Raw genomic sequence first — 24,295 nt, forward strand, 5'->3', positions numbered from 1 at the left:
TTACTGAAATTCGGTCTGTTACAATAAAAAGTAATAGTAGGCAAAATTAAAGACGAAAATTCGATATATTGAGATTATTTACGTTAAAATCTAGGTAAAATTAACATTGAAGTAAACAGCACATTCAAGGAATGACAAAACTTCGATTTATCAAGGAATTCGATATATTGAGGTTCAACCGTATCGCTTGAATAGAACTTTAAGGCCAACCTATATAATAGTCCATTAACAGATTATTTTGGTCGATTAAAAATTTTACTTTAAAACAATTAAGTAAAACAGAGTAGAAGTACGCCCACTCTGTGCGGTGTAATAGAGTTTCGCTGTGTCATGCAACATTTTAAATTTATAACTCATTTCTTTAGCCTACTTTGTCGAACAGACATAATTTAAATTATTCCAACCCCTGAAGTGAAAGGCTTCGCTAATGCTCATTAAATGTCAATAAACTAAAATCATGTCAGTGTCTAATATAGAGCTATGCATTTAACAAAAAGGAACAACCTTTAAAAATTTGGGGATGTAAAACTAAAGTAGAGAAATGCACACAGTGCGCAAATGTTTGACTGGAAAACAAATTTTAATGTGTGCAACAAAACAAAATGGCAAGTAAGCATTTGTAGAAGACAAATCGTGACAAGGAGTCCACAATAAAGTAAACACGGGTATAAAGAGTGGTCTTCATGAGTGGTATGCACTCGCCTTGGCAGAGATCCACGCCTCTATTCCTGAACTCTTAGGCTTTAGCTGCAAGTAGGTTTAAGCTTATGATTTTTAAAAGCAAACTCACCAGTTCTTTATTACAATCACAGCCCTTTGAGTTTCTACTAAAATTATCATCATAAAAGTTTTGAATGGCACGGAAGAGGAATGCTTCGTATGTTATCATTTCAAAATTTCTTATAATATCATTTGGCATTATTATGGTGACTTACGGTGTTGAAATTAGGGGTAGAACTCAATCTCAATTACATAAACAGGGTGTTCACAAATGGGTGTCACTAACTTCTGTGGCTGATTGTACTCATCGTTTGAAGCAAAACATGTCTATAAACATAGGTCGAGAAATGTCTCGTTTATCCGTTAGCCGCCATTTTTGTATTTTTTATATTAAAAAAACGACTTAAACTATCTAAAACTACTTAAACTAAATAAACAAAATTTGGAACATAGGTTTGAATAGATAAAAGGGGGTAAAATAATAGTGTTATGTTCTTTAAAATTAACAAAATGGCGTCTTTGAAAAATTTTAAAGTTAAATAACAAAAAAAATCAGTGTAGTAAAAAATGACAACACACCTACTATTTTGAAATTTCATTATAATTTCAATGGTACTGTTTCAACGAAATCCGCCAATGCATAAGCGAGCACGATCGAATTAAAAACAGGCTTGCAGAACAACGGAAACAGGCAACATGTTTATTATAACTGTTTACAAAGGTTATACAATTCCAACGATCATTTTTCCAACGAAATCCGTCCGATTCAAGTGATTTATATGTTCTTTGCATTTTTGTTCCACAGTTTATTTTGCCTTGTTTCCCAATACATACACACACAGACCTGAGAAGCCTATTTCTAATAAAAAAAATACTAAGATGGGTTTAAAACAGTCTTTAAATGTATGATACAAGTTAGATCTAATTCTTAATATTTGCTAAAATATGTAAAGTTAAAAGTACATTAACGGTGACACTAATTTAGGTGTCATTTTCCTTATAAACTGAACAATATTTTAATATATTATAGAACATTCAGAGCTGGAATCGGTACATTCCAGCAAACTTTCATCTAGCTTAGTTCTTGCCGACTGCTTCAAAGGGAGAATATTTTGCAATGTAGGTGAGTTTCTAGATGAGCTTCTTTCACCTAACCGCTGAAATTTAAAGACAGCGTGATAACTAATAGTTAGTAATTTACAATCTATAAATTTAAACAAATTGAAAATAGTGGTTAAATTAAATAAACATATGGTTGTGCTGTCATAAAACAATATTTACACAGAACAGTTAATCAACATTTGAAAGGCTATAAATGCCACAGCTTTAGAGGCCAAGCTGGGATTTCGCTAACTTAAATATGGAGAGATTTTCTAAAAAAGAATAGGCCTAAGAATGAACCCTACATATTTTTATGTAAAATTTCAGTATAATCGATAGAATTGTTTAAGCGTGAAAGCAAAACAAACAAAATCACTTTCACATTTGTCATATTATTAGTTTTTTTCTTTTTTTTAGCCTTATATCTTGCGGTGCAAAAGATACCGAATTTAAAATCAACCTGTGCACCTGGAAATATTTTGAGACCACTCTAAAAATATAATGCCACTGGCGCAGTCCGCAAAAACTATAGTTCCACTGGACCGATGAATCAAATACTACAGGGAGATGATGGATATTCCGATGCGATCTAAATGGCTTAGGCGGGAATCAATATCGCCAAGGAGCCGCATATTGAATATAACAATTTGCCCATAAAGATATAGAAAAACATGGGCACACCGGCCGGGATTGTGAGGTAGCCCGGAGGTGAACTGTTTGCAACCAATTATTATCTCCCTACCAACCCGTAAATATGAATTAAAGATAACTACACGCTTATAAATAATACGGAACCTTGGGGTAACAAACTTCCTTTTTTCAATATGGCGCTTTCTACTTCTTTGTACTATTTTAGAACTTTGCATGTAGAGCGGAAAATTCCATGAAGGCAATATATGTCTGCATAACACAATTTTAAATTTGAATCGAATACCAAATTTTAGGCTTATCAGTTGTGTTGTACAAAGTAAAAATTGAAGATCTCTTGGGAACTTCAAAAATGTTGAATTGCTTGTCTAATACATGGTTTGTGCTGACCTTTCGTGTCTCGTGGAAAATAATAAGCGGCGTAATTAAAATAAAATCAGATTTTTATTGCCGAAACATTTTACAACTCATGGCAAAGGTCGACTTTTTACTCGCTAAAATTTTATCATACACACCACAAGAAATCTCATTCACACATAAAATCTTTCAGTCAGTATTTTTAATTGGTGGTCTCCCAATCATATGCCAAAAACTCGTCAACATTATACAATGCATTTTAGTCTAAACAGCGTTACAAACGAGCTTTTAACACATTGGGCGTTGGAGCGTTTTTGATTGAATCTGGTGATTTGTTGTCGAAATAAACACCTGCCTGTGAAGGCATGCGTTCATAAACCACCGTTCTGTGCCTACCAGTTCGATAGTTATCTCTGCCTCTAATCTCATACGCATGTATCTCGGCCAATCGTCATGGTAAATTTAGACATACAAATCAGAATTGTTTCCAAGATATAGAGACTGTGCAGCGTCAACAGTTGCAAATTTTTGAAGGCTTCCTTGCACGACTCTCAGAATTTTAACTGAGCGATAATGCGGATCGCTTGTTTTTGGAGCTTGAACACTCTTGTGAATTGATTGTTGCACAAGCTCTTCACAACAAGCGAAACGACCTCGAGTTTAACCTCATAAAGCAATGTTAAACCTCACTCACCTTTATTCACATTCACTGGCAACATCTCTTGTTCAGAGACTGTTTTCTATACACGCTAAAAGTTTTCAGCACACCAGATGAGTTTCAATATTTTTCTTAGCAGTGAGTGTGTTCATATTTAAGTCCTTATATTGAGTCGTACAATTGTAGGAGAAGACACGCTTTACAAATTTAATTAATATGCATCCAAATGGTTGTTGTTATTTATATTTAAAACATTTATAATATTTATATTGAAGGAGTCCAAACAAGTATTTTAATGGGAATGGTGAATATTTTACATCGACATCTCAATCCGTTTGGAATATATCCAGGCGTATTTCCACCCTGTACATAGGCTTAACATTGTTGTTTTGGAGTTAAAATCAAGATATCCACCAGGACGTACAGTGACTATATCAGTTTATACAGTTATTAGTTATTTTATATTATATTCAATATGAGTACCTACAAAATTCATTTTCGAATGATTTTTTGTGCATAAGCCTAAAACATATTCATGCTATCTAAACAATACTGTTCTTGAACTTTGAAAAGTTATTGAAAAATAATGGTGTTTTCATATTAGAAATTGATTTTTAAAATATAAAAAAGTTTTTTTAAACCTTGAAGACCCATTGTAATGATTTACTCCAGTTCACCGTCCGCTTAGTGCAGTGTCTGGAACCTGACTGTCACAGAATTGACTGCTGGAATCTGGAGTCTTGTTGGTCCGAAGAGATCAACAAAAGGTAAGACGTAAAGATGTTCATTTTGAGCTTTTTAAATCAAACGAACACGACTCCATACTCCAGGAGTCAGACTCCAGACGCTGCAACTGGAGCTACACTACAACGTTCACACTGATTCAACTCTTTCCACCACGGCTATGTTAATTATAATGATGTTGGTCTGATGATCAGAGTTTATGAGCAGTGCGTAACCGGAAGCTGCTTCGAGCAAATACCGAACGCACCATTTTATTGGCTACTCGTGTTCCTTCTAGAATTATTATTATTAGAGTATTTAATTCTAATAATACAGACTTGGTCATCTAATACAGGTGTATTGATTTATTAATCGGTAATCCTGGTAAATGCATCTCTTTCCGTGATCTTCGATGTCTCTTCCAATACCAATGTAGGAGTACACCACACCACTTGTCACGCGGACAAACGCAAATGAAATTTTACCGTCCTCTCGAGTAATAGGCTTCACTAGCGCTCAGCCAGTACTGTTTAATCATAGACAAGACTAAACTGTTTTTCTTTAAAAATAAATTATTTTCGTTGGATTTGAATGAAAAACAGGATCTTACACGTGTCTTACTTGTATAAGCCTGTGTAATACTCAATGTATATTACTGACGGTTGTTTCATTATTTTATATATGAAGGTATTAATTTTCATTTTTTATTAAATGGTGAACTATGTTAAAATTTTGAAACTAACATGCTATGTTGCTAATCAATTACCAAAATGTCAAAAAAAGTAATTTTTAGACTGATCTTGTCTGACAATTTCTGTTTTACTAAACAGCTGATTGCGACTCTGTGTGTAGTTAAATAAATACCAGTCAGGTTTACCAACTATTTCAGTTAGTAGGATAAAAATTCCCTTCATACAACCGTATAAAACACGGGTTTTTATGAAATTGGTATGATGAAAACTACGAGTCAAGTACATATAAGGTATTTTTGAAATAAGAAGAAATCTACTATGCTTTGACTAATTAAAAATACATAATTGCATTAACAAATATTGTAATCACAATATTTTAACCCTTTGAGGGCCAGGGATCTCGCTACGAAACTGTAAAAACACGCTTCAGTGCCGGAGTTTCAATTTCTATTTCAATTGTAGTACTTCTATAACTTATACCATACTGTCAGATATCATACCACAAAGGACAATACATGAACTAAACTAACCTTTTCAACCATTATTTCTACTTTTTAAAGCTGTTAGGTGACGTAAACAATTAACTAAAAATACAACACTTTCTCAGTGATCGCGATTGCGGTGTTGTGACGAGTAGCGGGGCTTTTTTAAGTTACATAATTGTGCGCTTTTTGTAATTTAAAATGTTTCTAAGTTATACTAGATATTAAAATTAATAAAAAAAGTGATGGCAAACACTTCCGAGTGTCCACAAAGGCAGTGTTGTAGAGTTTGTTAGAAAATTTCCTGAATAAGGTTATGTTTATGTTTCGAGTTTCGTTTTAGTAATTATTGTTATATTACACATGATTTTGCGTTGTTTTAAATGGCCTTTGTCATCAAAGTATTAAAGTTTCAAAAATAATTTTAAAAAAGCTTCTTATGGTGAAAAATAAACTTTAACTGAATATTTTCCAAAACCCTGTGCTTTTTAGCAATACAAACCTCTAGCTTTTGAATAATTTTTATATTGTGTTTGTTGTACAATATTAGGTTATTACACATGAATTTACGGTGCTTTTAAATGCGCTTTATCTTAAAAGAATAACAATTTAAAAATACATTTTTCTTACATTAAACTTAATTACTTTAACCTAAACTGGATTTTTACTTTGTTTCCTTAGAAAAGTCACTGTCTAAAGTTATTTTAAATTATATAAACATCTTATTTTTATATATTTTCTGATGGACAATTCATTTACCTTCCAAACGAATTAAAAAGGAGTTTTTAATGATCAAAAATAAATGTTTAGTAATTTTCTTTTCTGTAACATTGCGTTTTAGTACAAATAATCTTTAGCAATTAACTATTTATAAAAATGTTGTTTATGGTACACAATACAATAACAATGTTACAATCTTGCGATAACCACGGTACCCGCTACACTGCGCCATTGGCAGATTATTTCCCTATAGTTATTTTCAGACCGTTAATAGAAAATATTGACGGTTATTAACCATCCAAGGCGCATTCAATATTCATCTTTAACTACTTGTTTATTTAAACGTTACTCATAGAACATATGTAAAAGTCCTCCCCCCTATTAACTTTCTTATGAATAGAGATGGGAGTATTTAATTTGGGAGGTGTTTATATGACCAACTGAGAATGTTTTCGACGAAGGAAACTAATTGACCACCCCCCCCCCCCCACAAGTGGGGTATTTTGGGGTAAGTCAAAATTTTTAAATAGGACACTTTAATTACACCTAGCAAGTGACACTTTGTTTTAAAAGTATTATAAAAAGAATATACATGGCACAAACTAGTCTCTAATGTTAAATTCACCCCAGCTACTGTGTCAAAATGGTGTGATTGTGTCTCACATACTACCTGGTAAACAATAAGAGATGATATGGCAAATCAGCTATTGGTATTCCCAGGACTTCCCTATGGGCTTTGGTCAGACAAAACGAAAGCTAGTAATTGCTGCGTTAATCATGGTCGACGATGTTTGCTGATTCTTGTAATAACTTGTTTTATAATTTTGTCTCATAAGTTCTCAAAATAACTAGTGAGTGAATGTTTTATCTGCCTTACAATAACTTTCAATGCAATGTAAACTGTGGGGGTTTGAAAGATATCCAAACTTTAAGTGGCCACTAAATTTAACACACAACATTAGTAAGCCCTAGTTTGCGACAATACCTAAGGCGTTACTTGCTACGGGTTCCTATTTTAAAGATTTGAAGATTTTTGGGGAGGGGGCTGTCAAAAAGTTTCTTACGTCGAAAACATCTTCAGTCGAAAGATCTTCCACAGTAAATCACTCCATCTCTCACTCTATTCATAAGAAAGTTAATAAGTTACTTTTATGACGGTACCTATAAATCGATCACAACCTACAATTTATGTTTTAGACTCTGAGCCATCCGTGACAGGAACTTCTGGATTGTTTACATATAACTCATAATACTGAATCGCTTGTACGATTTCGAAGTCGCTCAATTCGCTTGAATGACGAAGGTATCCGATTCCCCGGGTTGTTATTTCGAGCTTGACGTTTATTCCTAAGACTCATTCATTGTAGTAAAACTATTTCTGCTCGGAGCCGCAAGAACCGGAGGTCAAGTGTAGGCCGAAGGCTAAAGTTCTGAAAATGTGCCAAAGGTCACGCGGTTATAACAATTTATGGCTGGTCAGACGAGACTCGACCTAAACAATTCCCGAAGAATGGTCTACACTAATTTGTTTGTGGCCTATTCTCCTCAGAAGCGAGATAGTCGTGGTGATTTTATGGCTTGGAAGATTCTCTGTTGTGACGTGGATAAGAAGAGTCAAGAGACGAAGTTCAGTTCGTTAGGGAACTTTATTTCACCTCACAAACGATCAAAAATTTCGATATATTTGACTTTAAGAAACCGTAAAAATAACTGTTCCTGTGAGTTATTTTAATTTTGGAATTTAAAAGTTAGATTTGAAATAAAACAAAATATCTTCGACGATTGTAGAATTTTAAACACTGCTTTAATATTAGCCACAATAGATTTAGAAATTATTGCTTTTTAACTATTAACACATATAATATGATTTTCTTACTACCAATTACGTTTGAAAACAATGGGTTTTCTCACATTAGAAATGGCACAAATGGCCATTTTGAGAGCGTAACTACTAGTAGTACGCAAGTAAAGTACTCTCGGAATTGCTGATTCAAAGTATTTTATGTTAACAATTTGCTTATTAATAATAATTGGAACAATACAACGATAGTCTAAATATAAACACTAAAATATAAACAATAATAATCATTGTAATAACCACATGCCACCACTCCAGTCAAATCTTACGGATTAAACATTATTCTGTCATTCCTTATTCATTTCCTTTGACGAAGGATTACAATTATTGCTATGATAATGTCAGCATACGAAAATTAAACAATATAAATACATTAAAAAGACACTCATTTCATAATTAATAATAAAGAGGGCCTGTTTTAATTGACAAAATCCAAATTAATAAAATTCAAGATAAACCACATCCGCCATGACTTCTGATTCATGCCACTTTGGAAGAAGGTGAGGATATGTTTTTTATTTTATCAATCCATTCGAGTCAGAGCGGCTAGGTAAGGACTTTGGTCTTCTTCGTCATGTTCTTACAAAAAACATTGGGGACTCTACTCACTCCAACAACCATCCACCGCATCCATACTGGACTTTCCGCCACCTCTGTACCTCAACACGGGCAATCTGCTGTTAGTGTTGTGGCTCTCCTGAAAATCCACCGGGTTGCCCAGATGTGACAGTTTTATGCTGTACCTTCGATTACTTAACAGTCTGAGACAAGTTATTTCAACTAATGAAAAAATGGTTACCAATGAAATGTTGTGGTTGCTATTACCTTTACGATTAAAATAGGTTATGACTTTGAAAAAAAGATCTACGCTTCACCAAACAGAACTGTTTTGTCTGCCACACAAATCCCCCCTCGCTCCACCACCAAGTCAAACACTTCTTCTTCTTCTGAGCGGCGGCCTATTGCATTGCACTTAAGCCTCAGAGTAAAAGGCTTTCTACTAGCAGGTATAAAACAGCCAAAAGTGAACTTTCCTGGAGACTGCAGAGCAATCACAGCTAATCAGGTGTTGTTGCCGTTCTCTTCAAATCCTGTCTTAAATCAAAATAGAAACAGCACTGGAAAAGATACACCATTTTCTACTTGGCATGCTCTCCGAAAAATACAGGTGTATTGTCTATAGCAACAACACGGTACACCCTTGGCAACATCTTCAAAATCTAATTTTATCTTTCATCACGTTCTCTGCAATGTTCATCAAAAACAAGATATGGCTTGAACTGTAAGAGTTGAGGATTGAGTGACAGGGATGAGGGACGAAGCGGAACGGATTGTGACAGATCACTCACTGTCTAGGACACAGAGCAGACATGTTTGAACAAGACAGAACTGCGAGCAATGCAGTGGCTTGTGCAGGCGTTATCTGCTCTGCTTGAATAGCTCCACATGTGCTACTAGCGTCGATCTTCTGTCAATCGCAGTACACGATTGTACAGTTGGTTCACAGAGCTGCAGATATGGAATAGTTCTTTCCTGAAGATCTATTTAGAATATACTTACACCTTTCCGGGTTTATGGATATGGAGAATGTGCCCAAAGTTATTATGCAAAAGATACCGCATTATTATCGTGCATGATTAGTTCTTTTTCAACTTTTTTTAAGGAAATTCAGGTCAAAACTCAAGGTAAGATGCCAATAGCCCAGTGTAACGGTGTTTAAAAGGTATCAAAGTGGAATGTGCTGGTTTTTTCAAAATTGATGAACATTTAACTAAAAATATAAGATAATCAAAAAAGTTACACTACCACTTTTCACTTGAAAACACCATTAAAAAAACTACATTTCCAAAAAAAATAAGAACATTGCTTTTATTATTCCATCAGGAGTGGTAGGAATTTGAAGCAGAATTTGGGAATTTCATAATCAGTAGTATTGAAAGTAATGGTACTAAAATTTTTTCTCGTAATTTATTCAAGTCACTCCTTGGGACTACAGTTACTAACTCATTTACAGTATTTCGTTTTTTTATTTTTAGCAATTTTTATTTGTGCATGATTTATACAATATCTAATCCAATTGCCTGTAATTCCCCTAAGGGTGATAAAACTTTATATTTTCCTGTGATAAAGAAAGTTATCAGTGAGATGAATTTGAGAGAAAAACATGCTTCACCAACAAAGTACAAAAACCATTCATATCCTTTATATTATATAATACAGCTGAGAATACAGGCAAATTCTTTTGTAAAAAAATGTTTTTTCTGTAATATTTCCTTAAAAAACTTTTTTAATATATTTTTTGTCAATAAGAAATATAGTTTTTGTTTAAAAAAATGTAATTTCTATAAGACATAATTAATTCAAAACCACGCCATCCCTTAAATAATAGTTTATACATACCCCGAAAAATGTATTTTTATCTTCAATCGGTTTTACTTAATTATTATAGGATGGTGAAGTTCGTTTTCTGTTTTTACTATCTACAGGGTAGGTTTATCCTAAAGGGCTGTTTATCTGAATTAAAAAAATAACAAAAATAACTGATAGAATAACCGTGAGTTACTGATAACATATAACCTTTTCCTTTACACATAACATGGCTATGGTAGGAAGCTTTGATTCAATGTGAATTTTGAGTTAAACTTCAGTTCCTCTGAGCACTTTATGAGACAATGAGAATACCACTTCACCTACAGTTTGTAGTCTCTGACGTCGAAACGATGTAGAGGTTCTTCGTCACCGACCTTTTTGGATCCCTTCAGACGAACATGACTCCAGAAATTCCCATAACTCAGCCTTACAGAAATCGTCATAGGGTTCAAAGACTCTTTACTGTTCACCAAAGCTGATATACACGGTTTATCTCTCCTGGAATAGGCATTATCTTATCTGCATATATCGCATGACAGTGCATGGGTAAATATTTACGTTGCACTTTACAACCGGTGGGTGGAAACTGCGTCTTTCCTACATACAACCTACTTATGTCATTGTTTAATATTAGTGTACCTATTTGTCCAGTACGGAATATCGATAAGTTATGCTGATAAGCCTTACCAGATGATTTTCCAGATCAACATGAACAAGAAAATGCCAAAAAAGGTATCGTCAAATCCTGCCTAGTGTATCGTTTGTCTATTACTCGTAATTTTAAATCCGATACATGTATCGAATATTTTGCAATAGAGTTCTTTTGTAAAACTGTTAAGAGTAATAAAAAGGCCATAATACAAAATTGTACTTCAGATTTCATAATTTGAATCATAAAGTGTCAAAGCTATAGTAATTAATAACTACATTTTTCATGTAGGAATCAACTTCTACAGGAATAAAATCATGAAGGGCTAAAAGAATATCATTTCTATCTGCACAATAACGCGTAATAGAACTGACCTATAGACATAACGTAGCTATGGTGGGAAGGGTTGATTCAATGCGAATACAAGTTTAGCTCTATTTCAACTTCCTCTTAGGTACAGCGTTTAAATCTGACGTCACGGACAACCAAAAAAAGTCCATGACGAAAAAGTTCATAACGAGCTCTTTGCATAGTTTCGACGTCAGATGCACCTAGAGTAGACTATGGACAGTTCTGTATCGTTTACCCAAGACTATGACCACAGAGTAATAAGGTATATACCTTATTACTCTGTGCTATGACAGTGTCAGATTTCAGACGCTGCGTTGAACTGACATTGACCTAAAAACTGCATAAAGATTCATTTCTGTATGCGAAATATTGAGTTCGATGATGGTGCATGTCACTCCATGGGATTTGGCTGAGCGTTAGTGAAAGTTTTATATTGGGAAAACACGATGGCAATTCATAAAAAAACTTTGTAAATTAATATTAAATTTTAACAAGTGACAAATTAACACGTGTACTATAATGACATGAGTGAAAGCGATAACATTTCTATGCTACCTCAGCAAAGAATAATAAATTCGACACGTAGTGTGGCGTACACCTATCTTGTAATTAGGTGATGAGTTACCATGTAAACAATATAACTTTTAAGTGATAAATGTTAAGTAATTTTCCATTGTTATTTTTGTCTTAGTAAAATAAACTTAGTCGATATAAATAGGGTATTTTAACACTGCAATAACTATTTAAATACATTTCCAAACAACTTTCTATATTTGAGTCAAACTTTTCTAATGCCACAATTTTGAGACATTCTTTCAAAAATAAAGGTATCAATTTACAATAACGTGACCATGGAAAGGTATGTTCATTTTTTTCCTGAAAACTACAATTTTTCCTGAAAACAATAGTGAAGAAAAAATTCGTCGGCAACGAAAATCAAAGGAGTTACGATTTTTTTAAATCCTCTGAAAACTCTGTTTTTGACAGTACCTCTGGCAATTTTACTGAAATGATGCTGACTAGTACGTTAATCCTGTCAACGATGCCTGCCCGCTGCGCAGTGCTGCGCACTGCTTGCTCTTTTAGAAAAAAAAATTAACTCGAGCTTGCAAAAGTCGAATCCCAGATCACGGGATGCCCCTGCTCCTTAACCCTCCAAGTGTTGTTCGACAAAATTTTGTCGGTTATTTTCCATCCTTAACGCAATAATGCCCGAAAGGCATCAATATAATACAATAATATACTTTCCCCCCAGTTTATATGCACCTGTGATAATAATACTTGGCTATAAATGCCCAACCCATGAAAAAAAGTCCATTTTCCATGGTCACGCTATTGTAAATAAATACCAAAATAAATATTGATTAGACTTTTAACATTTTATAGGTTTAAATCCGGTCACGAATTTGATTTACAGATACATATGTTGGAGAAAGTACAGAGCAATTTAGGGCCACACCATAAATAAAATTCCTTTTTAGTACCAGCTAACAAGTAATCTGGTAAAGTTTATCGTTAAGTTTATGGACACCTGTATAAATCAGTATTTTACTACTGACAGTTGATGAACAGGGAAGTTGGAATCTAACTGCCATTTTAAACTTTACATGGGTAATGTAGTTATTTTCTCGAGTAACAGCACAGCGAAATTCACCATTCATAATTTTAGTTATTACTATTCAATTTCGGTGGCAAATTCGATATACACTTTCGATATACAGCCTTTATATCGATAATGTTGTTGCAATAATATAAATAACAAAAGTAACATCAATCTACATGCATGTTAATCGACGTAAACTTACAATTAAAAAAAAAAAAACTTTATTGACATTTTCCATTGTTTAGTGATACAAAAAGTCAGTAGTACTACGTTTTGGTATCTGCAATCTAATCTCTTTCTCAGTTGTATAACTAATCCAACACATTTCTACGTTAAAATAGACTAATCATATCGAAGGATTATGCATATGTCAGAAATCACAATAGATTAGGTATAGAGATTCAGCTTTCTTTCAAAGGAATTTATTTTGCATTTTGCATATTTTACACTTTATTTTTCCTCTTGGCACAAAAAGTAACAAATACTTTTCATTCAGTAATTTGAACCAAAATGTTATGGAAAGCCGTGTCTAAGGGTGTCTAAGGGTCTAAGGGCACCACTTCGGATTTACCCTAGAAGTGCACAAGGGTGTCCTCTAGTTATTAAAGGCACTGAGAGACATGAAAAAACTTTACTAACCGTAACATACTAAAGATAACCTAAACCGGAAAAAGTGATAAAAATACATAGCACAATGTATATAACTCATTAAAGTTATTGCAATATTATTGTGAAAGAAATGTTACAATTGATAAACCTTTATGCTTTAACCCTTGTAACCACAATATATCTAATAGATGTTTTAACATACAGGACACTGTTTTAAGGTTATCTGCTGCCTGTGGTGCAGAATTAAACAGACTACAACATTAACTCTGTAACCTCACTAAGTTATTGCTACTAGAATAACTAGTAATAACTAAAAATATACTATAAATGGGTTAATTAGTACATTAACCCATATAACCTGAATATCTACTATTCAACACGACGAACTAGTAAAGTTCAGTTTATGCGATAAGAGAATATATTCAATATTCCCGTCGTGAGTTTAGATAAGCAAGATAAGCGAAGAAGAAAGTTAGAGAACTGATAATTCACGTGATTTTGAACGCTTTCGTAGATAACATTGTATAATTGTATTGTGCAAGGAATGTTTACGTTTGTATAGATGACTATTGTATAACTCGAAGCTTGGTTTGTCGAAAACAAAGGGCAGTAATATTAGTATTATTGTCTGAAAATTAAAATATCAATCTGAGCTGGATGTATCTGATTAATTTTTCAGAAAATACAACGATAACGACAATGAAGTAAAATGTGCACGATAATTGTAGGACTACTGTGTTCTATTACGAGAATGTTTTAAAAAAGGCTTTAAATGTTTCTATTACGTTATCAAAATCGTTAAATTTATTAGCTATTATATTTAAATGGTACACAACTAAGTTTTAATTTGTAAACGAATACTTAGTACAGGTAATAAAACGCTTATTTGAATTAAATACTTCTAGTTAATATTGCTATGTTTCCCCTCGAAAAACTTGTTTCTATATAATAATATACTGATTCACATTCAGGCAATGCCATAATACTATTTTACAAAGGTTTTTATAAAAAATTATGTTCATATGATTGTTTAAACTCATACCTTAGTCTACTTGTAGAAGTATCAAATGAAGACGTAAGAAAATTACTATGATGTAATGTTTCAAACTTGAACATGGGTCTTATATATTTACGTAAATTAATCCCCGAGAGAGTGTAAATTATTTAGTATTTGTGTTATAAGTTGTAAGAAGAACCTTAATTTTATTTTCAGTTAGTTTGTAAGCTAGGAGTTTAAAAGATTTTAAACATTTGATTTTCTTTTTAATAACTATGCTACCAATAAAAATTGTAACTACGAAATTATTTTTGACAAGATTATTTCAAACCTGAACGTCCAATCAGAATTAACATGGAAAAGACAAAATTTCAAAGTACTGCAAATTCAATTATTAAGTTTTTTTATAAGTTAAACTAAAAGTTATTAAATTTCATAGCTAAACTGCACATTTACAAGTAAAACAAATATTTCTTGCATTACTTATACAAATTTTATAATAAGTCTTTACCTGCATTTTGACGAAAGATTAACCAACACTCGCGCACGCCCGACCGAACCGTATGAAGAGAGAGCGCGCGCACTACTGACTATGGCGCTTCTGTCTTTACTAGCACTGTATCGCTGCATCGCGACCCCCTCCCCCCGCTACCCACCGAAATACCGCCATAAGCCCGGCACACAGTATGATGCTCGGTGTACTTGTACGCCGGTGACCGATTAGCTAATAATAGCCGAGTGCAGCGCCACGTCACAAATGTTATCAGTGACATGACGCGCTTCGCCGTTATCACCGGAGGATGCGGAGGCAAAGATTACAACAGGATCAATAAATTCCTTTTGTACATTTAGATTACGTTTGTGAATCCTAGAAGTTCATATCGAACAGATCCTCTGTTATAGTCTTGAAGAAGTATATTGTAGAAACAAATCCCACGAAAATGTTCAAGCAATTCCTACCTCATGGTCTCGACATAGCCCAATTTCACTCCTGCCAATCTTTTGTGCGTGTACCGGAATTGAAGTAACACTTTAACATCAAGGTAAAACTGGCGCTTCAGGTGTTTCACGATTTATTTTACAATTACGATGCAGTGATATTTTACAAAATATTGTCATTTTAACTGTGCTACAATTAATATCTTAGAAAAACTTAAATGAAATCTGTTACTTGATGTACTTTTTAGTTACAATTAAAAATATGATATAGGAATTTCTAATGGGACACTCTTACTTTCTTGGAATTTTTATTGTTTATTGGAAGTTATTGTTTATTGGGCAAGGTTCAACAATAAAACCTTAGTATAATTAAAAAGTGAGTATAGACATTCAATAATATGCGAAATATTCGATTATACGAAAACCATTATAGCCGAAAAATAAAAGTCAGAATGTCTAGAGACAGCTATACATTTATTGAACCGTTGCTAATAAAGCATTAATACTGTACACATCAGTACTTTTATATTATCAAATATTACATCGATATACTACTTTTTGATGCAAATGTCTTGTTTTCCATCATATCAGGAAGGGGTTGGCATGCAAGAAGGCAGTAAAAAATGTTAAGTGAGAGCATGGGTCAAGTAGTGCATCAAATTAAATATCTCTATTCGTAGAATGCGACCTCAAACAGTTCAATCTATACAAAATAGCGGCATTTGTTGTTCCTTATATCCACTATTGATTGTTAGGGTTTGAATATTTTTCTGTTATTAATTAAAATGAGGTCAAATTCTCTCATTGTAAACTATACAGGCCTGGAAAAATTACAGTTTGTGAATGTTCTAGCCGACCTTCAAGGATAGTTCTGGACACCAAGTTTCACTTAAGTGATTTCACTTTAAATTTATATTAATTTCTGTCCTATCTTTTTGTTCCTTACTTTAAATATTTAAACATTATAGTAGCCTACAGGAATTTATAGTTTTGCTTGAGCATGCTTTATGATAATTTAGAAAACTCCATGTTCGCAGAACAGGTTATGCAAATTTTATTTGCATCCATCAAACACTTATATTTATTCAAGCATTAAACTGGCGACCCTTTTGTTAAAACTGTATAGATCATAGGTCGTGTGTAGGCATTGGAATTGCTATTTATCTTCGCCATAAACTTTAATAAAATAACCTTCCTTTACTAGTTTTACCGCTTGAAGGAGTTTATCTCATTTCATTACATTGAAGGTAATCCTCACTTTGGCTGAATTAATAAACAAAGTACTGTGAGGTCATGTGTTTACGAATGTGGGTATGTTCAGTTTTATAAAAACAGATTTAATTAAGAAGATAATCAACTTGGCTTTACATTAAGTATGATTCTAATAGTAAAGTTCGCAGTGCACGATTTTACGACTATTTTTACCATTTTTTCAAGAAGAGAGGCCATCAAAAAGTCTACTTGGGTACATCACTGAAGGAGATTAAGTTTGCTCTTGGTGTAAAATTCCTCTGGAAGCTTTCTAAGAGATTGGATAAAAATGAATTAAGATAAACCTTTTTCAGTAGGAAGGTCATTCTTAGTGTGGATACTAAACGAGTTTCTCGGAGGGAAATCCAAATTTTGTGATACATTTATAATACAAATCACCACTTGGCAATCATAATTTGGCACTGTACCAGGAGGGTTTTCTTCTGGCTGGTTTATACCTTCCTTCTAAGTTGAACCTTCACTTAGGATAGCAAATACCGATGTATCTCTTCAATTTTGGCAACCTTGTGGATGTCCAAGAGCGGCACTTCGTAAATGGCAAGATGTTTGGGGTGCAAAGTAGACAGATAGGTGTAGTCTAGTGCGGGATGTGACTGTTTGAGTTGGTGAAACTTCTTAATTGTTAACGGCTGTTGCTAGTCTAGACATAAGGGCGTGCTTTGGTCGGATAGGCTGGAGCAGAGCTGAATGCACCTTCTTCCAAGGATATGACAGATTAATGCCCAAAATGCTTCCTCGTGGCCCTTACCCCCAACATTGTCTATCCTGAATATCCTGTCATTTCAGAAGCAGCGTAATAGGCTAGTCCTTTTAACACCCAGTGGAAGTTCTCAGATTCTTTTCCTTTTTTGTTCTATCAGGAAAAGAAACTTATAAATTGCTCCTAGTATAACTAGTAAGGACCTCTGTGCTGCTTCCGAAGTGACAGAATATCGAGAATGAGCAAAGTTGGGGCTAAAGACCACCTCCCATTGAGATCCATAAGGAAGAATTTAGGGCACAGACCTCAAGTCATGTCCCCACGAAAGAAAGGGAGGCCAGCTCTAAACTAGCCTCTCCAGTCAGAGCAGGCAGGGGGTGGCACAACTTATGTCGAGGCTAGCAAGAATATCTGACACTTAGGGATCAAACCCCACCAACTCCGTCAGTCATCTCCCGCAGTAGACTAGATCATCGATTTAAGTGACATCGGTTTTTGCTGTGCCTAGTGGTAGGTTCAATTGGAAGTTGAACCAGCCAGACCTTATCCCTGCTGGATACTTTGCCCTCAGAAAAATACAAAAATCATCTTGATTTGGAACTGTTTTAGCTATACTTAAATGTCACAATAAATTCGAATTTTCCATGTTGTTTTCAATGTCAAACTTTTAACATTGTTTGAAAGAAAAAGAAATGCTATTTAACAGTAAGGAGTACGAGTACGTGTGCAGATAAAATACACTGCACATATGCTGGTTGTGCCGTGGGAGTTGTCAGAGGCTCTTATCTCTGATACTTTCTTGTCACGGCAGACGTACCACAACATTGACATTCAACTCAGACGTGGGATGACTTCTGGCAAACTCATATAAACGAATGAGTTGTCAATCGCTGGATGACGGCAGAGTTCCTTGACCTAGTCCTGGGAACAGAGGAACAGAGCACGAGCTATGGTGATGGCTGTTTATTTTTTGTTAGATTACGCCATGCCTGTGATAGAGCTTGTGATCCTGATCCTGACACAAAGGTGGATTGAATCTAGTTTGTACTGAGGAGCGATCTTTGCATACCTTTTGCCACTTTCTTTGATAACTTAAACTTCCAAAGCTATTCCTAAATACAGAATTTAATGGGAATGAGACAATGTTTCTGATCCACAAAACAATCACACTCATAGCAAAAACACAGATGGCAAGCTTTGAACCGTTGCTGTCACACTAATCCATCGCTCCCCTGATGGCATCAACCAATTTAAGTGTCCAAAAATATTTAAAGCTCATTTTAAATTTGGTTGATTTTTATGTCGATGAGTTCATGATAGGCCGCTGGGATGAAATTCTTGAATTTTAAAACGATAATAGGCAGGATTTCGGATATTTGCTATCGTTATAATTTAAAAAGGGTATAAGAATACGTTTCGAAGATTTGACTCTATTCTTTTCGTCAGATGGGAGAGGTATAATAGATAAAGAAATAACGAACAAAAAGAAGTAAAGAAGGAGAAGAAAAGGGTTAAAACATACAAAGCTGCTTGGAGTCCAGTCCAGGCGTTGTCACTGCACAGGATGCAAGTCCCGAGCACAGATCACAAGTAAGAGATAACAATTACACATCACACTAGTACAGGTATCCCACTATTTATGGGATTTGCATCCTCCCCCAACTGATGAAGAGGATAGTGTTATTTCTTTATAACCTATAACGATGTCAAATGTCCGAAATCCTGGTATCCTTTTAAACCTTCCATCGCCAACACCAAGCTTTAAACAAAGATAATAATTAATAATGAAATCCTCCAGTTCTGTCATAGGTCAAGAAATGTACGTTTTTATGTTGACAAATCATATTTTAAATTGTGCATTTCCTTATTTGATCTGCTGCATGCATTAAAGGTGTTTGCGTGAACTGCTCCTACGCAATAAATATTAATATTGCGTTCACCAATATAACATTATTTTTTCGACTACGTTTATGGAAAAAGCAGAGGTTTTGAGAATACAGAGTCAATTTGATGGAATAGCAACACAAATGGAAGATGGACTAAAATGGTTGATCGGAAGCGTTGTAGATAAGAAAGCAGGCAAGCAAGATGAGATATAGAACTTTCTCATTTTAGTTCCTGCTTTACCAAGAATATTTTTGATCATACCTGTACAAGATGGAAAAACAGAAGAAATGTGGAAAGCACATCTTTGTAGGAGTTGAACTAAAGAGCTGAAACTTGATGGTCCGGTGAATGAAAAAACACCAATGGGGAAATGGATGGTTCTAAAAGTAGAAAAGGGAACAAAAAGGAGATGGGAGCCATAATAAAACCCAAGAAGAAGCATAGTCCGTAAAGTTAGGAGCACCACTACCTAGAGAGGTAAGCAGGGTGATTTTTTTGTGGTTGGAAAGCTTCACTTAGTTACGGTAAGACCTAAGAGTTCTTGTAGACTTTTTTACCTCCTCTGCTCCCTTCTCCACCAAAAGGGTAGAAAGAAAAAACATGACAAGAGAAAATACAAGACAAGTTAAAATTGAAAAATTACATTATATTGTCACTAAATTCATCTGAATCACAAACAGGTGGTATCAGTCATTGTGATTATGTACCTTAATTGTTTTCAAGTGGCATGAATAACCAATCCAATAGATAAACGAATAACTTAGCACAAAGCTGTAAATTACAAGAGGTAATTTAATCTTTGTTGACTTGGCTGTTGTAATCTCGTTATCTCCTATTCTTTTGACACACCCTATGAGTTGTATAGGTTAGTGTACCGGTTACTATTTCACGGTAAATTACTCACATTGAGTAGTAAATTACTGTTAATTACTGCGATATTATTACTGCCCTGATTTATTGTAAGTTAACAAATTTTTAAACGGGTGAAATTAGTTTGATAGAAGTAGTTGCATCATAGGACAATCTTAAAATCTATTGTATGACACGTGTTCTAATAGACGTGGTTCATTGGGATGGTTGAACAATGGAATTTGAAATCTCACAATGGATTTCAGGAACCTTTTAAAATATCTAAGACATAAACCGCGGTGGTAAGGTACGACATGTGTTCTAATAGACGTGGTACATTGGGATGGTTGAACAATGGAATTTGAAATCCCACAATGGATTTCAGGAACCTTTTAAAATATCTAAGACATAAACCGCGGTGGTAAGGTATGACATGTGTTCTAATAGACGTGGTACATTGGGATGGTTGAACAATGGAATTTGAAATCTCACAATGGATTTCAGGAACCTTTTAAAATATCTAAGACATAAACCGCGGTGGTAAGGTACGACATGTGTTCTAATAGACGAGGTACATTGGGATGGTTGAACAATGGAATTTGAAATCCCACAATGGATTTCAGGAACCTTTTAAAATATCTAAGACATAAACCGCGGTGGTAAGGTATGACATGTGTTCTAATAGACGTGGTACATTGGGATGGTTGAACAATGGAATTTGAAATCTCACAATGGATTTCAGGAACCTTTTAAAATATCTAAGACATAAACCGCGGTGGTAAGGTACGACATGTGTTCTAATAGACGTGGTACATTGGGATGGTTGAACAATGGAATTTGAAATCTCACAATGGATTTCAGGAACCTTTTAACATATCTAAGACATAAACCGCGGTGGTAAGGTACGACATGTGTTCTAATAGACGTGGTACATTGGGATGGTTGAACAATGGAATTTGAAATCTCACAATGGATTTCAGGAACCTTTTAAAATATCTAAGACATAAACCGCGGTGGTAAGGTACGACATGTGTTCTAATAGACGTGGTACATTGGGATGGTTGAACAATGGAATTTGAAATCTCACAATGGATTTCAGGAACCTTTTAACATATCTAAGACATAAACCGCGGTGGTAAGGTACGACATGTGTTCTAATAGACGTGGTACATTGGGATGGTTGAACAATGGAATTTGAAATCTCACAATGGATTTCAGGAACCTTTTAACATATCTAAGACATAAACCGCGTTGGTAAGGCTACAATTTAAATTGTAGAATCCCCATAGTGGATATTAGTAGTTGATTAATTATTGAGCTTTGAAGAAAAAAATCTATTTTAGTAAGTAAAAAAGCACAATTCAGTCATGGAAAAGATTTGTTCTTACCTTATCTTAAAGGAAGATATCAGTTCGTGCAGATCATATATACTCAGCCAGATAATGTACTCAGGGATCAACATTAGACCAGTTATTTTCCTCATTCTCAGCAGATTATATTATTCATCCAGAATGAAACTTCCAAATATTTGAGCGATCCAGATCAAAATCAAAATACGATATTGAACTTATGTAATGTATTGAGTTGAATTCATGGATCGAAAAAAGAATCCTTTTGAAAGCAAACATTTAAAAACTAGCTGTGGTACGCCTTTGGTTCGAAATAATAAGGATATTGACCATATATAATATATTATTCTTCTACTTCATCTCTATTCAAGTCACAATCGAAACTAGATGCAAAAATATCGCAGTTTGATAGATGATACATCTATAATAAAAATGATCAATATAACCAAAAGAAATCTTCGCTTGAACGGGGGGAATATTGAGTAACGGAGAATCTCAATGCAATGTTCAACTGTTTTATTTTAGGCAACATTGGCACTTGGCATGCCTACCATTAGACTAAGTAAACAGAGGAAGTAAGTATGCCAGCAGTAATCCGCGCATTGTTTGAAAACACCGGCAACACCTGTTGTTATTTAAGGAATCGAGGCTCACCTGGCGAATTTTCAATACACAAACGCCCCTAAAATGCAACAACTGTTTATACGACCGTTGCAAATCAAGTGCATTTGTGTTGTCGTAATCGTTAAGTGTCTTCTAAAACTCCTTCTCGGTTGTGTTTACGTTCTTGCTCTATTTTTGGTTTCCACTAAGAAAAGAAGAAAGGTGTCCCTGAAAAGGAAACAGTCTCCAATTAATTATTCAATGGATGAGGAGATATTACTCGTTGTAATGTACATGGTCTTAAGAAAAAACCACCTCAGACAGTTCATATGACACAAAGTTCAGCAAAAAAGTTAGTAGCTGAGAGCCAAATTTCATTGTATTAGCAGACATCCTGGTTCTCCTTCAAATCTATAAGAACATTGCCCTGAGCAAGAATTGCCGCACTGGTTTTGGCGGAGGTCAAAATTAAAAGGTATCAAAAGGGTTTTAAATACGAAAAGATAATTTTTTAAAATAACTTTTTTCTCAATTAATATTAATAAAACCCGTCTGAAATTACATAAACAAATTTCGCTAACTATATATACAGCGTCTTAAAAAAGTTCCGGATCGTCATTTTGTTTTTGGACAATTGCAGGTAAAGCATCGAAAAATTACACATAAGTAACATAACTCAAAATCTACTTTTTACACAATTGAAAATTATTTCTATCATAATGGAGGCGGTAAACAAGGAATCAGAATAAAATCTTAAATTTAAGCATACGTTAACAACATAGCAAGAAATGGCATCCGTTTCAATTATTAAATAAATTGTCTGTTTTAGGTCGGGTTTGCGAAATTTACTTTATTAATAAAGACCTTTTATTTTATGTGCATATCAACCTATGCTTACGTTAAGGTTTTATTCTGACTCCTTGTAGACCATCCCTCCAGTGGGTCATTGGATACGTAGAAAATTAGATTTTGATCTTTAGTTCCTACGTACCAAGTTTTGTGGCTCTGTCTTAAATCTTTTCAAAATTTCAAAATTCACCACTTTACACCAGTATTAATTGTAAATTCTTGCCATCTTTGAACTGCTGCTGCAATTTCCGGCTCCGTTGTCCGGTTGAGGTCGGGTTTGCGGCTTTACACTCTACTAATGAAGGCACCTTTAATTTTGACGTGAATGTCAACCAATGTTACAATTTTATATTTTCTCCTAACTCCTTGTGGACCGTCCCCAGTATGATGAAAAATTGGTTATTGGTTAAAAAGGTAAACTTTTAGAAAGCAGAGGTTTTGAGAATGTGAATAATTTGTTTTAAGAATGATTTTCTGGAATACCAACACAAATGAATGATGGACTAAAAGGGTTTATTGGGAAACGTTGTAGAAAAGAAAGCAGGCAAGGAAGATGAGATATAGAACTTTCTCATTTTAGTTCCTGATTTACCAAGAATATTTTTGATCGTTCTAAGATGGGAAAACAGAAGATAACCAACTATGTTTAGAGATTCTACAAAATATGTGGAAAGCGCGTTCTTTCGGCACAGAGGATGACCAAAAGAAAGGCGGCTGTTGATAAAACTGCAGCAAGAAGAAATTCAACTAAAATTATTGTAGGAGTTGAACCTAAAGGGCAGGTAAAATTAAAACAAAGTAAATTTTTAGGAATAGTACTTATGAGTAAACTTTCGTTGCTTTATTCGCAACAGTTAAAAAAATACTGTTCCCGGACTTTTTTTTAGATGCTGTATACTCTTAAAGTGATGACGTTTAGTCCTTTAGCTAGTTATTTTTATGTAGACGGCTAGTTTTATAAGCGTATTAAGCTAAAAAACTAAAAAGAGATATAATTCAGTATTCTATACTCTCCTATTGAGGCTTCAGCCAAAACAAGCGGGACTAACCATCAGTTTCCTTCTTAGGAAAACTCTGATTGTGAGCTTATAAATCCCTAATCTCAACCCCTAGACTGATAGTTTCATCTATGCAGAGAACAAGAATTGTATAAAACAATAATAATTTATACATTTAGGTAAGAGTACTCACAAGGATTTTATGAAAGGGGATGTACTTAATTCGTAGTCAATTATTTGTGGTACCATGTTTGATAACCATTTACGTATTTTGTATCATAGAATAAATTATGGTTAATATTTTTGTAACC

The 24,295-nt window shown here is 34.3% G+C and overlaps 1 protein-coding gene across 1 annotated transcript in view; it reads right to left on the reverse strand.

Annotated features, from left to right (window-relative positions):
• The window catches only part of LOC124367409 (tubulointerstitial nephritis antigen-like), a 132,157-nt gene extending 116,973 nt beyond the window's left edge, over positions 1-15,184 (reverse strand). Inside the window, exon 1 of the mRNA XM_046824205.1 lies at positions 15,050-15,184. Within this exon, the coding sequence (XP_046680161.1) occupies positions 15,050-15,055 (6 nt within the window). The 5' untranslated portion in view covers positions 15,056-15,184. The remainder of the gene's footprint in view (positions 1-15,049) is intronic.
• Positions 15,185-24,295: the final 9,111 nt, after the last annotated feature.

This window comes from Homalodisca vitripennis, chromosome 8 (genome assembly GCF_021130785.1).
Source record: "Homalodisca vitripennis isolate AUS2020 chromosome 8, UT_GWSS_2.1, whole genome shotgun sequence".
NCBI classification, from domain to species: Eukaryota; Metazoa; Arthropoda; class Insecta; order Hemiptera; family Cicadellidae; genus Homalodisca; species Homalodisca vitripennis.